This window comes from Falco cherrug, chromosome Z (genome assembly GCF_023634085.1).
Source record: "Falco cherrug isolate bFalChe1 chromosome Z, bFalChe1.pri, whole genome shotgun sequence".
NCBI lineage: Eukaryota > Metazoa > Chordata > Aves > Falconiformes > Falconidae > Falco > Falco cherrug.
Window position 1 is genome coordinate 78,571,481 of NC_073720.1, and position 17,085 is coordinate 78,588,565.

A 17,085-nucleotide genomic window follows, 5' to 3' on the forward strand; every position below is an offset into this window, starting at 1 on the left:
TTTCTTTCTTTTTTTAAGGCTTCACAAGGCTTGCAGCTCAGGCAGTATCTATTGTAATCAGCAAGTTACCTACAGTGATTGCATGTTTGCCTCCCCCAATTAAGTACTTCTTTTTTCTGGCTGAGAGAAAAATGTCAAGAAACTTTGCTGAATTGAAGAAAGCTGGTCTGCTTGTCTGGAACTTGATTGTAATTATATGTCGGATATTTGAGGATGGAAATACTGCAGAACTTTTAACAGGTGCAACACTTGACAGATGGAGCAAAGAAAAACTCAGTTTAGTTCGTGTGTGCTTAGAAAGTATTATGGGAAAACAGAAAAGTGGTCCTAAGCAAGTAACCCAGAAGGTTATACAAAGCATAGAACAGCAAAGACCAAACTGGATTGAAAGCCAATTGCTGAAGGCAAGAAAATTGAGCACAGACTGGTAAGAATGTGGTAGTTTTCAGATGCTGTTGTTTGCTCTTTATTTTACTGGATTATTGGCACGTTTATGGCTATTGTTCAATTTTTAAAAAATGGGTGAACAGTGATCTTATGTGAAATGTATTAGTTCTTTAATATCGATGGCTTTATAGCCTGTTTTTGCAACTTAATTGTATTGCTGAAACATGATTGTTTCATTGGAACAGTGTCTTCATGGTACTTAGATATTTTCATGATCGTCCAAAAACGTGGACAATTTAGCTGGTGTATCTTTCAGAGTGTGGACTGATACACTGGCTAGAAGGGACCACAATATATTTACAAATTAATTTTGCTATGGTGATTAAATTAGGAGGGACTATGAAAAGCTTTCAGTGTTCATCTGTGATTAAAAAGTAAGCATACTTTGTTTTAAATCGTAACAACCCTGAAGGCAAGTAGGATGTATCAAAACAGGACAGGGAGAGTACCCTGCTGTGCCTTTCTGAGGAAATACCAACCTTCCCTGCAGATCTGACATTAAGGTCCAAGTGTTTTAAGTCCTTATAATGATTTTTTAAGGAGTTGTATACGTGTCAGTGCGTTCCTAGTCCAATCTGTTGTAATGCTGAAGTCGTGTACGGTTCTGTAAAAATACTATTCATTGGCTTTCCAATATTAGATTTATTGGAGTTACATGATTTACTTTCAGCAGTCAACAAATTTATTGAGTAAGATTGCTTCTTTTTTTTTTTTTCTTAATGATTATTCTTGAAGGTTGCAGTCGTTGCTATCCTGACAGTAACTGTCCATATAAACAAAGGATATAGTGGTTGTAGGTCAAAGTCACTGATACCAGTGAACAGGATCTCATGCAGTGCTTTAAGGGACAGTATCCTGTTTCTGCGAGTAGTCAGTTACCATGAGCAGCACTAAGCAGTAATAGTGTCACACAAATGCTCATTGACATTGACCTTTGTAATCTTTACATTTCCATTTAATACTAATTTACAAGCTCTAATCCAGTGATTAAAAGATTGAAGCCAGATGCCAGTGACTGAAAGAGTCATAGAATAAAAACCCCTTAATGATAATGTGTAAATTGATACTTAACATAATGGTTCCATAATACAATTTCTAATGTCACTGAGAGACTAGGTATTTCTTAAAAAAATAGAACTGCAAGGTGAGACAGTATTGTGGATAACCTCTAAAAACTAAAACTTCAGTATTTGCACTTCCAAAGCTGTGAATTTTAGATTAATATGCTACTCTATATTCTTTCTAGCATACCACAAAAATGCTGTATTATCCATCAGGTATCAGACTGCAGGAAATGAATGTGGGAAAATGTTTTCTGTACGTGTGCAGTGTCAACCGAAGTGAGAACTCGTTTGCAACTAGGGCCCCTAATTTTAAGCTTAAGAAACTGAAGAATGCATTACCTGGTCTCCAAGGGAGTACCTATATGATGCAGCTATCAAGCGAAGTCCCCTGACTTCAGTAGGATTTCTGCAACAAAAGTCTAGCATAGATGTTATTTTTCCATTTTATATTCAAATATCATGAGTCAGTTTCTGGGGGAAAAAATGAGCTAGTTAATAAATAGCTGACATACTCAATGTAGAGATAAAATACTACAAATGCAAATTATAAGACTAATAAATTAAAGGTGAAATTCAAATATCAGTTGAGTAGCGGTCACATAATCACTAAACTAAAAGCAGATCATTCAAGAGGAGACTTGTGATGTTTACGTGATTTGTTTGAAATAGGAATGATTATACTTGAAAATCTAAGTTAGTGTAAAATTTTGTTTTCATAACCTTTTCATAATTAAAAACCTTTTCATAATTAAAGGATTTCTGTGGGTAACTGTATGCACGTGCGTTTATATATGTATATATTCATATTCATAAATGTTTATAGACTTTTAATAGATACAATATGCAGAAGAAAATAAAAACCATAAATCTCAAAAATTTGTTTGGGATTCACCTACCCAGTTGTGGAAACATCTTTGAAGTGCACTGGATTTTCATAAGCAAAAGTCATGCTTGATTTTGTGTCACATTATTGTTATCAGGACTGCTAGCTACATAGGTTCTTCCATTGTGGCACAGAAATTCAACTTAGTTTTTAGGAAAATAAAAAAAAAAAAATCTTCAGTGAAAGGTTCAGGAAGTGACAGTTGTAGGCATTGCCAGCCTCATGTACTGCCTGAAAGCATTGCTATTTATTAAAATAACCTTCACTTTGTGGTAGCACCAGAGCTGTAAACAGTTGCGTTGGATTCTGAAGAGCATGCATCCCGAGAAGAAAAGAAACGTCTGTCTTTGCAAAGTAATTTGTTGAGTTGAAGATTATTGTTTTTCATCATGGTGACCCTGACTTGGCTGGCTGGGTGCATATCCAGATTAAGATGAATGCAGTTATTCCTTGGCTGAGGTCTGCCTCTTTCAGGGCACATTCTTCCTAATGACATGATTGATAGGCAGTCCCAAATCCAGAGAGGAACTCATTAATCATTGCACTGACTGAATCCAATCATCTGCTTCACCTGCACAGTGACGGACAGGAAAGGATACAATTTGGGCACTGACACTGATAAACTCCTTTGTCAGAGGTCCTCAACTTTTTCAATGTCAGTCGCTAAGAAGTTTGACAAGAAATTCAGGTTGTATCTATATGTGGCGTGGAACAATCGGCCTTAAGTGTGCTTTGATTTTAAAGATCAATTTCTTTGAGGCTTTTCTGTAAAATACACCATAATAACAGAGTATCACTTACTTCCATTCAGCAAAGAACAAAATTATAGTTTGTATTTTGAAGCTATTTGCTCTGTGGGACGTTCTGAAGCTGCATGTGGAAGCAGTATCGGCTTTAATGTCCAGCAGCTGTGTAGCATTTAAGTGAGCCTGCAGGTCAAACAGCAACTTTCAGCAGAACTGACTTTGTAATCATGGCACACTTTCAACAGTAAACTGCAACTTACAGCCGACTATACCAAAGTATTTTGGGAGTTTTTTGATTTTACTTCTAAAAAATTAATTTTATTTATTTGTTTTTAATAATTCAGCATGCTTCTTTGAGAGATTTTAAATCAATCCAGTAATGACTGTAGAATAGAGAAAGCATGTTCTTGTTGGTCTCTCGAGTTCTTGACACATCTGTGTGTCAAGGTGCCAGCATATATCTCTGTTGCAGCTCTAATATCTGAGGAAAATAATTCATTGTAGCACTTCTTTTTTTAAGGCTTTGTCAATGTGCAATACTAAACCGGTGACTTACGTTGGTATGCAGAGAGAGCAGTCTGACAATGTTCAGAGTTCTCAGTGCATGTTTTTCAAGGCGTTTGGGGCAGTCACCTTCAGATACTTTTTTTAGCCATTTCACACAAATGCTTTTAAGAAGAAAAACAAGGAACAGTACAGGGCAAAAGGCGCAACAAGTGGCAAATAGGTACCTTTGAAATGGTTACCACCATACCAGTGGGAAGAAAAAGACTTCGGTTTAAAACTTCTAACCTATACTTAGAGAAATGGCTACCTTTCTGACATGTTAATTAGGCTTTAATATGTGCAGCCACAGGCAAAGGAAAATGTAAAAATATCAAATGCAAATGTCATTTCTAGTAGCAAAGGTACTTCTCTAGTGGAAAAGAAAATTTTTAAAAATGCATGCTGCTTGTATGTCCTTAGAGTAAAGAATGTTTTATGTTTTCATCTTTCAGTTTAAAACAATTAAAATGTGTATAATAAAAAAATTTTGCTTATCATTTATCATATATTTCTGTAAAGGCTTATGAGATATATCTACGGAAACATTTCTTTTGTGCAAGCCAAATCTTTGTAAGATTTTGTAACGTGTAGTTTTAGCTGAATTTGTGTTAATACTTTGATTTTTAGAAATTTAACTTAAGAATATTTGCATCTTTTCTGTATTCTAGTGCCTCAGTCACAGGAGAAGGTGCAACGTTAGAGGAAGGAGGTATTGCACTTGGATTCACTGAGCAGAAAATAAACATGATGGTCCTGGATATCTGCCACAAACCAGGTGGCAGCGAGTACCTGAGGCAAATTTATCACATCATCCGGCTCAATGAGGTAGGGAAACGGCCTTTTTACCGAGCAATTAGGTGTGTACTGGCCTGAGGCAGCGTCTGCTGGCAGCTAAGGGTTAGTCAAGGAGGTGATAATGCTTCTTAAAGTCAATATGAAATCCTATATTGTATTGTAATAGAATCCATTCAGTATAGGCTTTTCTGCATTTGTACAGAAAAGATTACTTTATGGGAAACAATGTGGATTTTATTTATGTACTTAAACAGTACTATGGCTCATAAACCTCCTTCAGATTCATATTGTAGACGATAGATACATTTTAGGAGTTTGAGTGCAGTAAAAAAAAAATTATAAAAAATCAGCAATTGAAAAATTGAGTGTTACAGGAAGTAAAATTAAATGTGGTAAATCAATTCTCTTGATTTAAAAAAAAACAAAAAACAGCCACAAACAAACCCTATGGCTGTACTGAGGTAGTAAATGCAGCCACATGAAAACCTTACTTAATCCAGATAACTCAGTTAAAATGCTTTTGAAATTACAGTAAACAAATTCAGTTTTGTTTGTTGCACATGGAATTTGGGCAATGTAAAAGAATTATCTCATTATTTCTAAGGCTGTACTAAATTGCCCCAAGTTACCAAAAGCATTCAGATTTTATACGCTGAAATAAACACAGGTTTGCTTAAATTGTATGGTAACACAGATCTACACAGCTTAATTAAGAAAGTCCTGTTTATTAGCTTTAATTACTAAATTACTATTCCTTGAATGCATAAGCAGGTGCTGTTAAGATCATTGCAAGCATACAGAAGTGTTTATAATAAAATGCAAAATAATGCAAATATAGGCATAGCCAAGGTTTTTCTTAAAAAAAAAAATGATAGCAAAAAAAAAAAAAACCCCAATGAGGCAGCTATGTCTGTACGAAAGCAACAGGGAACAGCTCAGTACTGACACTGAAAATCAGATGAACTGTTTAGTTCCTAAGTATAGGCTTAAAAGCAACTTTTATGCATCTTCATCTGGAAGCTTTAGAAGCAATGTAAGCATATACATAAAGATGGCAACCTAATATTAATAAAGTACAGAATCTGTTCAAGTTTTACCTCAAACAATTAAATGGCTCAGGAAGTGATGTGGAAATTATTACTGTAATACAGTCAAACAAAACCTTTTCACCTGGAGCACATTCAAGATTACTCTCTATGTACAACGGAGTGAGGAAAAGATGATGAGCAAGATCTCCAAAAATAGCACAGAATCCAGTAGTTAGGGCAGTCACCTAGGGGACAGGATATGCAGGCTCGAATCTTTATTCTGCCTGGTTCAGACCAGGGAATTGAATCTGCATCTCCCACATCTGAACTAACTCCCTAAACCGCTAGACCATTAGCTACCAGCATGGAACTCCGTCCTTTTCCCCTGGTGGAGTTGTTTCGCCTTGTAGAAATTGCTGTAAAAATCCATTCTGTAACTTCTAGGGTCAAAAATAGAATCATACTCTAGCTGAAGGGGTAGAATGCCCAGATTGGGTTCTGGAGACCCTGATCCAAGATAGGGCTCCTGTGAGTATTTGGTTATTTATACAAAGTGGAGCAGCTCCAATAGGAGGTGAGAGGCTGGGAGAATTAGGTGGAAGAGGGACTTTAGCCTGACTTTCCACATCCCAGGTGTCTCTCCTTGACTTTCTGCAGCTAGTAAAAGCTTTGTTAAATATAGAACATTTCTCAGTGGAAAAAACTGTCTTGTTTTTTTTAAAAAAAAAGAAGAAAAAAAATCCTGACTGGCTTGACTTGAAGAAGGACTTCAAATCATGTTACTTCAAATTGCCTTTGAAACGGTTACAAAACATTTCAATGCTTAGCATGGCATTATGATACTGCACCTTTCAATATTATTTTTCAGAAGTTAGATTATGTTTAATGTGCTTGGCTACCAAGAAACAGACTTTATTGTCTGCTCAAAGGTCCATCCTTCTGTTTGGAGGCTCCTTGGACTATCAAGGGATTGCCTTCTTAAAATTAGTTTGGAGATCTTTATGCTACACCACTTAATAATTTTGTGTGAGTAGAGAACAAGATGATGAGATGGAAAGTTGTGGTTCTCAATACTTTTCCTTAGAAAAGCAGATGAAAGGGGATATAGATTGTTAGACACTGTATTTGGAAATGGAGCTATGATGTTATGAAGGTCTGTAAGAGGTACTGTAGTACTCCAAACAGACTACAGTCCTTCATGTATTTATCAAAAAGAATAATTATTTTAAAAAGCATTTTTGACTAATGGCTACCAAAGAGAAACCAGCTGTCCTGAGCTGTCCAGCTCAATAGTGTTCTGTCTACTTGGTTTCATGCCCGTCAATTACAGTGAGGACATAGCTCATGTATTTACAAATCTGATTTTGTTTCTATTTCACATTTTTGAAACATGACCCTTCCAGGGTCTGCAATACGTACTGTACCAAAGGAGTTCTTAAAGTAATGCGTTTACCATTGTTGAATAAATGTCTTTGTCAAAACATAAATCCACGGTATTCCAAAGACAGGAAAACACCTGTGCTGGGAGGTGAGCTGGTATCATTTGAAATGTTCAAACCCTGGCCAGCACGGACAGCGATTGCCAGTATCTCTACTAAAAATATGAACAGAACCTGCTTCTGCTGGCTTTGTGACACCCAGGGGCTGGGTTACTTCAGAGCTGCCTACGGATTTATATGGAAATGCATGCATGGAAGGCAGTTACGTACATTTATGAAAAATTGGTAAATGTATAGAAATAGCTTTTAAATAACCCCCTTCACCATGACTTGAAAATCTTTGTTATGGCATGAAGTCATGAATGAATGGGAAAAAAACCCAAACATTTTTGTAGGCTGAGAATATATAGGTAAGAGACTTGGGGCGTGTTTTCACAGCTGGGTTATGATGTCGTCTTAAACCAAAAAAGCTCTGAGTTTTATTTTATTTATTTTTTAAATACACTTAGATGTTTTTGTGATTTTCTTAGGGAGCCCTGACAACTGGCTGCAACCAGCAGAGAGAGACAGTCCTGCTCTGTCCCTTGCCCTTGTGCTGTCCTACTCTTAGGTCCCCCTTTGCATTAGTACTAGAAGTCATGCAGCTTGTTTATCTGGCTGAAACCTTTGCTTTTTTCTGGCTGATTTCACAACGTATGCTGGTGCCACCACAAGGGAGAAACAGAGACAGTCTATGTGACCTGGGAGGAAACTTGCGCTTTTCAGGCCAGAGACCGCAGCTGGATCAGTTAAAACTGATGGTGAAACTATTGTTTTAGAGAGACCCAGGGAGGAGCACAGGGTGCCTTGGCAGGTAGTTTATGTGTTCCTTCACCTGCAGCTGAAATTTTTTATCATCTCAGTAGTACTGCAAAGAGGAACATTTGCACCCACCCATCTTATGAAGACTCACCTTGAGTACTTGCTCAATGTTATGGCAATCCTATCTTTATGGACTTCATTTTAATAACAATAAAGCGTTTAATCACAGTAGTCCTTTCAGCAAATAGATCTGTAAGTGTTTCATTATCTAGCTCTTGGTAAAATGGTTCTATTTAATCAAAACACTTTATTGGCATGCAATGATGATTTATTTACATAGTAGTTTAAGAAGTGAAAACAGAGAAGATTGTGGCCAAAATAATCATGCATCTGTTACAGTATAGTTTCTAAAATTGCCATGTAAATCATAAATGACTTCTAGTCTTTGAATGCTTAAAGAATTAAAAATGTCTTTGAAGAGTGGGAGAGTATCTATTTCCTGTGTTTAAATAACTGGTTTGAACATGTTCATCAAACAATTCATAGTCGTGTAGTAACTATTCAGTCTGTCCAAAAAATAACTTTAAATATTCGCATTTTATCATGTAAAATAAATCATGTAACAGCCATCTCTACATTAGCACAACTCATAGAAAATATTTATTTTTCACTTCCACAGATGCCTAACATATGTATATATATATAATGAGATCTGATACACATAATTTGATGACAATTTCAAAACTTAGATTGTTCTGATTTACTTCAGTTGGATGGATGTTCATGGACATTATTTATTGTTTGTTGTAAAATGGTGTTACTCTCAAAACGGTTTCTTTTTTGTAAAAGATTACTTATTTATTACCTCCTTTAATGTAAGGAACTTCTATGAAGCACACTGTAAAGTTATGTTTGAAATCTAGGTAAATTTTACTTACAAAACTAAGTGGCATATACTGTTTTGTCGTTGTTCTTTCTTCTAAAAGGAATATTTGAAAGAGCAGCTGTCTTGTGAGAATTCCTCTGAAGATACTGTTGCCTCCAGTCAGTGCCTGCCTTTGACACTGAAGGGCAGAGAAGAACAGCCTGTGTTCAACCCTTTCCAGGTGTACAGACAATCTTGTGCAAAAGTGTTCAATCAGGTTCGTGAAAATCTGAAATGTTGGTTACTTACTTGTCAATCTTGTGATCATGATAATGACAGAGACTGAAATAATGAAAATGGAATTAATTACGTGTGTGTTTGCATTCGATGAAATGTAAAGGAATATTTTTACTCAGGAATCTAATGATGGCACCCTCTACAATAACAAGTCTTCAAAAAGCCATTATTGTCCTGTTCTTTTATAAGAATTATTGCATGTAAGAGCAATTTGCCTTTACTTAGAAGGAAAGCCCATTAGTAGCAAGGACATTTATTACATCTGTGTAATGGTACATAGGGATAGTCATAGTCCTTTGAAAAGTCACGGTGAAACTCCAAGTGCACATTTAGAATCTTTCTGATGAGTCTTTTACAGAAAAGTTGAACAGTAAAGGAAAGGCTGCTTTGGAAACACAGAGATTTAGAAGAACAGTGAAAGAAACAACAACAAAAAAAGCAAGCATCCATTTCTGTTTTTCATTAAGCTATATTAGTGATATGTAAAGGGTTATAATTTACTTATAGAAAGTAGTTTTGTGATAATGTAACCGTTAAAGAAAACAAATCTTCTTGCCTAAATGTCTGCCAGAGTGCCATGTGACCAATTCATTACACAAAATGGTGTGTAGTTTCTAATACTGCTTAAACACTTTACAAAAATCTTACATCATTGTTTCTCAAGTCTTCCCTAATCCATTATCTACAGTTTTGATTCTACCCCTCAATCGCAAATGTTATAAAAAACAATGGAACTATGGTATTACAGTGGGTATGAAATTCACTTTACAGACTTGTGGTAGAAAGACATCCTTTTCCAGCACAGCCCTGCTTTTAAATAGTGTAGTCTTCTTTCCCAGTTTTGAGGATTTGGGGCTGTTTCATCAGTTGTATTGCTGTAAATATATCTGGTTTGGGTTGTGGGTTTTTTCCTTACTTGTTTAATGAATACTTAATCATTATCCTGTTGCAGTAAAGGTGTTAATATCTCGAAAAAAGGAGATTACTGCAATATCACAAGGCTTCTCAATCCAAAGGAACATACTTAAAAGTGTCTTTGTTTTCTTCCACTAGTTCCCTTATGTGTATCTTAAACTGATATAATTTAGGGGGCTAAAGAATCACTTACTCCAATTTGAAATGCAGAAGATAGTTTACCATGCATCAATTCTCGATTCATTAATAGTGAGATAGAATAAGACCTTCAAGTACTGACAACTCAGGGCAGAATTCTTCTGCTACATGACAGGTTTGCAGTGCTCTATTAATCAACAGATGACAAGGAATAGTTCGTATTAAATTGCTTTGGATTTTGTAAACTTTTGGCATAAGGTCTATTACCTGAATATGGAAAAGTATCTTAAAAGAAAAAAAGAGCAGATCATGGACCTTAAAGTACCATATGCCAACCCTGTTGTTGATAATGACAGACTTATTTCCTGAGCTTAATAATATTAAATAATTTAGTTCACTTTACCATACAATTGTACATTTATTTAGTGGTGAAGGACTGTCTGTTTATAAAACAGTGGTCAGCATAGCTCAGTGTCTGGTCTCCTGTGAAGAATATTACCAGTGCCTGAAGAAGATGCCAGAGCGCTAGCAGGGAACAGTTATTCTTCTCAAAGGATATATTTCTTCTTAAACCTATTTCTTACTGTTTGGCAACTGCCATGAAGCTTAGGAGTATATAATCCATGATTAATTTCTTGATTTTCTTTAAACCTATTGTAACTAGATGTGTATTTAATGCATTGGCTAACATTTTATTCTTTTTATAAATTCTAAGTCCCAAGAAACTACTGGTTTCACAATGTATTTTGTCAGTGAGTTAATTGTGTATTGCTTTTAAAAACTTTTCTTTCAGAAGGGCCAATTGGAATGGGCATGGCAATACTGCTTGTGAGCCCAGAGAGCTGGTTCAGCTCTAAACAGAGAATGTTTGCGTTACACTACACTATAAAACATTTTATAATAAAAAAACCCATAATATATAACAATGTAAGAGCATGTCTGTGCTACACAGTATAGACATACTCTTAGCTTCCTCAGTAAAGGATTTCTTAAAATAAATTGTTTCAAAAGCTTACTGAATGATAATTTGTAGTAAACATTCCATGTATTGTTTGTTGGTGTATGTAAAAATTGCAGGACATCAGGGTGGTTTACTCTTCTGAAGTTTTGCTAATTTGTCCCTATCATATCAGATTTAGCAAAATACTTCATCGTCATTTCTACACATTTTACTGCTCCTGAAACAAAGGCCACTGAACCACTATTCTGAGATCAACTCTAGCATTTTTATTAATGATATGTAAATTTCTTACCTTCCAACCCTCTAGTTCAGTAGCTGATTCTAGGAAGTGTGTCATTTCTGTTAACAATTCAGCCACTTCATTATTACATTCCTGTAAAAAATCTTGAATAATCACCATCTGGTCCTAGTAACTTGTTGCACTTGATTTTATCAATTTGTCCTGACACCTTAATCTCTGCCAGTGCTGCTGCTCCACTATTGTCTAATAAGATTAAGTCTAGGCTATGCAACTCTTCAACAGTATCAGTGAAGAAAAAAGCTAAAAAGAAATTATTTTCCTTTCCTGGAGTGACTTTTTTTTTCAAACTGATCCTTTATCTTTTCACAGAACCGATCACTATCTGTTCTATCTGGTATACTTACTGTTGCTACTGGCTGTTTAGCTTCTCGGTTTTATCCCTCCTGATTTTACAAGTGCTTCCTCCATATTTATTTATCTATTTTGAATTCAGTGTAGTGTATGGAACAGTTGCCTGTTTTCTCCCCTGTGGTGGTGTTCTCCCACTGCTCTCTCAGTTCATCAGATCTTCAGTGTTACTTGTTCGTTCCCTTTCCACTTTCATACTATATTATTCTTTCTTTAGCTAGTCCTTGTCTTCCTTCCTCACTCTGTGTTTCACGTTTGTTTTTCTACATTATGTTTAAGTGCATGCCAAAGATGATGGTTAGGGAGAAAATTACATTAAAAGAAGGAAGAGATAAAAAATAACGATGGAAGGAAGGGGAGGGATTGCACTGATTCTGTTCTCCAAGAAGAACCAAGTGTTGTCTGTGAGAAGAAAACGTGCACTGCAGGACATACTTTACTCTTCTTATTTAGGTTTATTTCCATTGTTTTGATTTGGTTCATCTTTTTTTTAAACTACTAAAGTGCTGGTTTAGCGTTACAGCAATAATTTTTGAATTACATCCTCCCAAGAATGTTGAATTGTAGTCACTACTTGACCATTACTGACAATGAAAATTGGTATTGTGCAACAGGAGTTACTGGTTCGTAAACATAAGAATGTTATGTGTGGTCTTTTGTCTGCCCACCATTATTGTGGATTGCTTTTATTTATCTAATAAGCAATATGGTGTTATATTTGTTCATATTGTCTAGACTTAATGCTGTTTATAATAACCATCTGGTGACTGGAATGCCTTACAAAACAATAGAGAAGTAAACCATTGCTCTAATTATGATACAGGTTACATCTTGAATTCCAGCTACACCAAGTTTTTCATGACAAACTTTTTGCTGACAGCAGAAAATGTAAATTGCTGTTACATAAAAAGTTGCCAATTATTTTGCTTTTCAAACAAAGAGTCAAGCTCTCAGACAAAGTAGTTGGGCAGAATGCCATTAACAGTTGGAAGAATAACGGTTCAAAAAATTGATTTATCTTTTTATAAATAATGGCTACATCCCCAAATGGATTTATAAATTAATTGCTGTCTTATTGGAATAAAAACCTTCTTCTGTGGACATGATTGATATCATCTGTCTGAGTCCTTGTTCTAGACCCCCCTCCTTCTTGGTTAGTATATCACAGCTGGAGCTTTAATTTACTGATCATATTAACACTGATTAATAACTAACAATAGCTTCTTGCCATGTATCAACAGTCAACCATTACTGAATGGAACTGGGATTGGTCAAACTTGCTGCCAAGTTATTTGGGACTGAATCAGATGACCTTCAGGGTGCTGCTGACACACAGGTAATGGGATTTTGGCAAATAATTGAACTTCCCTGTTGTCTTTTTTACTTTATGATAGTCAATACACAAAGGTTTTACTGGTGAAATTTATAAAATAAATCATACATTTATTTTTAAATAGGCAATTTTAAAATGGAGATATTATTGTCTAATGTATTTGATCCATACAGAGATGGTTTTCAATTCCTGTTCTGAGGAATCTAAGACATTCTTTCTGTGTCAGACCTGAATATGTGTTGATGTTGACTTTAAATAGTGCTTTAAAAAGAGATCAGTAACTTTTGCAAATCTGTACTGCTCAGGGAAATTTCAGCTGTATAGCACAGGACTTAGGGGATGTTTACTCAAGTTGCAATGAATCTTAAATTCAGTTGGGGGCATGAGAAGCGTAGCTAGAAATAGAAAGCAATTTCTTAATAGTTTTTAACTAATGGAACTTATTTTAATATTTTCACACTTTTTTACTTGTAAAATTTAAGTGCTTTATTTATAAGTACATATATTTAGTGCAGAACTGATACTTGTTAAATTCAGAAATAGCAGTTTCTAAAATTCGTAAAATTATGGGTGGAAAAGATAAGTATTTTTTTCTAAAATACTTGCCACATATCCTTGTGAAAACTATAGAACTTACATGTTGCAAACTAAGAAGTTTGACATTCCCTTCTTAATTCTGAATCCTCCTGATGATATCTTATATGGTCATATAGTTCATCTTTTAAACTGAACTGTCTCTGTATTTAAAAACTTAGAGTTACAGTTTCAAAAGTGTGTGAATTTGCATGTCAAAAATGTTTTTGTGGGGTTTTATACCTTTTTCTCAATTTATTGCTAGCAGTTAGTATTAAACATTTAATTCTTCCTTCATTTCATATAAAATACACAGTCTATTTCTAGTTTTCTCTCTTAATTTTGCTATTATTAATTCTTTCCCCACCCAAACTGTTATTTTCCAATTTTTAATGCAATTGCACAAAAAATAAAGCTGATGCAAATGTGCCGTTCTGTTCCCCTCTTGATGCCTTCTTCTACCCACTACCAGTCAGTATATGGGACCCACGGACTTTTTGGTCTGTACCAGTCAAGTCATTTTTATGTTAAACGGCAGAGACAATTCAGTACTAATTTTTTTTCTTTGATAGTTCTCCTGCTGATTGCTAACACTTGTCCTTCATTAAAAATGAAGTCGTTTCCTCTTTTAAAAGTGATTCTCCCAGGAAGCCCTAGACTCAAGCTGGGTCTTGAACTTCCCTTCATGTTGATGTCATCAATATGAGCCAAAGGGAGCAGAGAGGACTGCTGTGATTTCAGAGGGAACATTTTCTGTGGACATTTCATCTTCTCTGATATCTTGAAATGCATTTCATTTTTCTTTTGATCTCTTCATAGAGTTTAGAAAGAAATCGTGTTATATGCCTTCACTGTCCTTCCCTGTATTTAATGCCTTTGTCATATCATCTGTTGTTGCATCTTTCTTTTTTTTATTATTAAGTGCCCTAATTGTTCTCATCCTTCCTAATTTGAAAATGTCTCCATTCATTGCCCTTCTACATGATAGGGAAATTCTCTTCTAGAAGTGACATTATGCAAGCCATTAATGATTAGCTTATGGCTTTATTATTTAAACCACTCTTCTCTACAGACCAACAGATTGTTTAAACACGTTGTGATCATTAAGTAGGTTTGCTAATCCAGTGTCTGCCATAGCGACCAACATCTCCAACACAGCTTGTCTTTACGTGACTGAATTTTTAGCATAGCTAAAGAATGTCTGCTCGTGTTTTCCAGCTGGCTAGGCCAATTCTCACTGGTCTCATGGCTACTCTAGTAAGCTTTGCAGTGACTTGAGTGAGCCCTGTCTTTAGGTGACTCTTCACGCTCCTTCTTAAGACTGCATAAACCTCTGGCTTACTTGTGCTCAGGAGTTAGGGCTGAAGCTGAATGCGTCTGTTATTATTTTGACCTCCTGTGTATGGTGGACCCATTCTGTTTCTACTGTTTGCCTCCTGAGAAGAGTCAAACAAAACTAAGGGCAGTAAAGAGTCAGAACTATCCAGTTCATAAAGTGGAGTGCCATAATACGTTAATTACTCTTTTCCTTATCAGATGCTAAAGCTTTCCCTTGTCGACTACTTCTGTGCAGGCAAAAATATCTTTACCTGTTCATGGTGATATTGGGGTCTATTTCCTTTTTTTAGTCTTAAAAAGAAATAGTGTCTGTTACATACTAAGTAAAGTAAGTATGCTGTGCTCTCTCTTTGGTTGAAAAAAAAGTAAAAATGCTTAGGGGATTCATTTACAAGGGAAATGCTCCCCTAACCTAGTTAATGACTGAGGTAGGTGGGAGGGGGTTATGGGAGCATTGTCCCAGAGCCAGCAAGCGGTAGGCAAATTAATTGGTTGGTGGTTAGGGGAAAGTAAAAGGCTTTTAGGAAAGTAAAAGGCTTTTAGGACTGGTTAAAAAGGGAATGAATTGCTGTGTACTACTCATTGTTGGCTCCAAGTGGGCATGTGAATCTAATCCACACACTCCTATGATCCTCAAAGTAAAAGTGCTTAGGAAACTTTGCAAATGAAAGATGTGGATAGTTAATGATGCTGTTTTATTTCAAGGTTATCAAATATAGAATGCTATCAGGAAAAGCCTGTTGAAGTTGAACAGTAAGCAGTAACATAGAAGACTTAATGTTCATCCCTATTTACAGTTCATACCTTTAGAAACTGCAAAGTTTTCCTTACAGGAGGAAAAAGGATCCATATAGATGGATTCCTTTCTTTTCCTTTCCAGTTTTACTTCTTATTTTTTTTTCCATTTAGTTTGAGCTGGAAGAATAGAAATTAAAACCTAGATTTCAATTATATTTGAAATAACATCTTTTAGCAATAAGCCCATTAACATTCAGCTAATTTAGATTTACTCAAGTTTTAAAAAATGTCCTGCATACATACATGAATACAGGCTGCTTTTTCAAATCTTGGCACTCACTTGTACATCCTTAGATATTTCAGTACCAAATGGGAGTTTCTTACCTCTAACACCTGCATTAAAACAAGAAGACCATGTGCTTTTAGTTATTCTTTAATTCACATGTATCTCAAATTTTAATCACTGTCCTGCTCATAAAGGAAAAATTGTTATTGTTTGGCTAAATCAGCATGTGGAAACTGTTTCTGCAGTTTAATGTATCAACTATAATCTGTTCCTTTTAACTGTCTGGCCACTGTCTTTGTGCATATTATCACATTTGGAAATACATTAGTGACTGTGGTGAGTTGATCCCGGCCAGCCGCTCCACGTCCATATAGCTGGTCACCCACCCACTGCCCCACAATGGCATGGGGCAGAGAACTGGAACAGAAAAAGTGAGAAAATTCATAGGTTCAAGTAAAGGCAGTTTAATAAGTGAAGCAAAGCAAAATAAGGAATTCATTGACTATTTCCCATCAGCAGGCAGATGTCCAGCTGCTTCCTGGAAGGCAGGGATTCATAAGGCATAGCGGTTACTTGGCAAGGCAGACATTGTAACTGAACATTCCCCTTTCTTCCTCATTCCCCCAGCTTTTATTGCTGAGCTTGATGTTTATATGCCAAGGAATATCCCTTTGGTCATTTTGGGTCAGCTTTCCCAGCTTCTTGCATGCCCCCAGCCCACTTTTTGTGGGAAAAAGGCCTTGGTGCTGTGCAAGCAGTAGCCAAAAAGCTGGTGTGCTGTTGACACTGAGGCACAAACCTAAAGCACAGTACCATATGTTACCCTTCTCTTTTGTGTACTTTCCTTTATACTGATATATAAGTTAAATATATCTTGTACATAGTTATAAGATATTAATATTTTTCTGGGTTTTGAGATGTGACCTTCCTTCTGCAGTTCTACAGGACTTTCAGGTGCATTGGACACATTACTATAGAGAATACCTATATACCACTCACTATAATCATGAGAAACAACTCATTTTTGGAACATGTGAAGCCATTCTACAATATTTCAGTAATATGCTTTTCAGAGGAGGAGTGGCTAGGGTTCCCTCTGCTGTGCTTAGGGAGTTTTCATGGAGCACAGGTGCCAGCCCAGGGCAGTAAGTAGTGATTTGCTCGGAACAATGTGGTGGTGTGCGTGCGAGCAGGAGCGTGCTGGGAGCTGCAGGAACAGACAGAGAGGGATTCATGACTGGCA

General features: G+C 36.0%; 1 protein-coding gene across 2 annotated transcripts in view; it reads left to right on the forward strand.

The window, feature by feature from the left end:
• KIAA0825 (KIAA0825 ortholog) overlaps positions 1-17,085 on the forward strand; it is a 252,866-nt gene that overhangs the window by 121,732 nt on the left and 114,049 nt on the right. For both annotated transcript variants that reach the window (XM_055699905.1, XM_055699904.1), the window contains 4 exons: positions 19-427; positions 4,355-4,511; positions 8,736-8,891; positions 12,816-12,910. In XM_055699905.1, the coding sequence (XP_055555880.1) occupies positions 19-427; positions 4,355-4,511; positions 8,736-8,891; positions 12,816-12,910 (817 nt within the window). The remainder of the gene's footprint in view (positions 1-18; positions 428-4,354; positions 4,512-8,735; positions 8,892-12,815; positions 12,911-17,085) is intronic.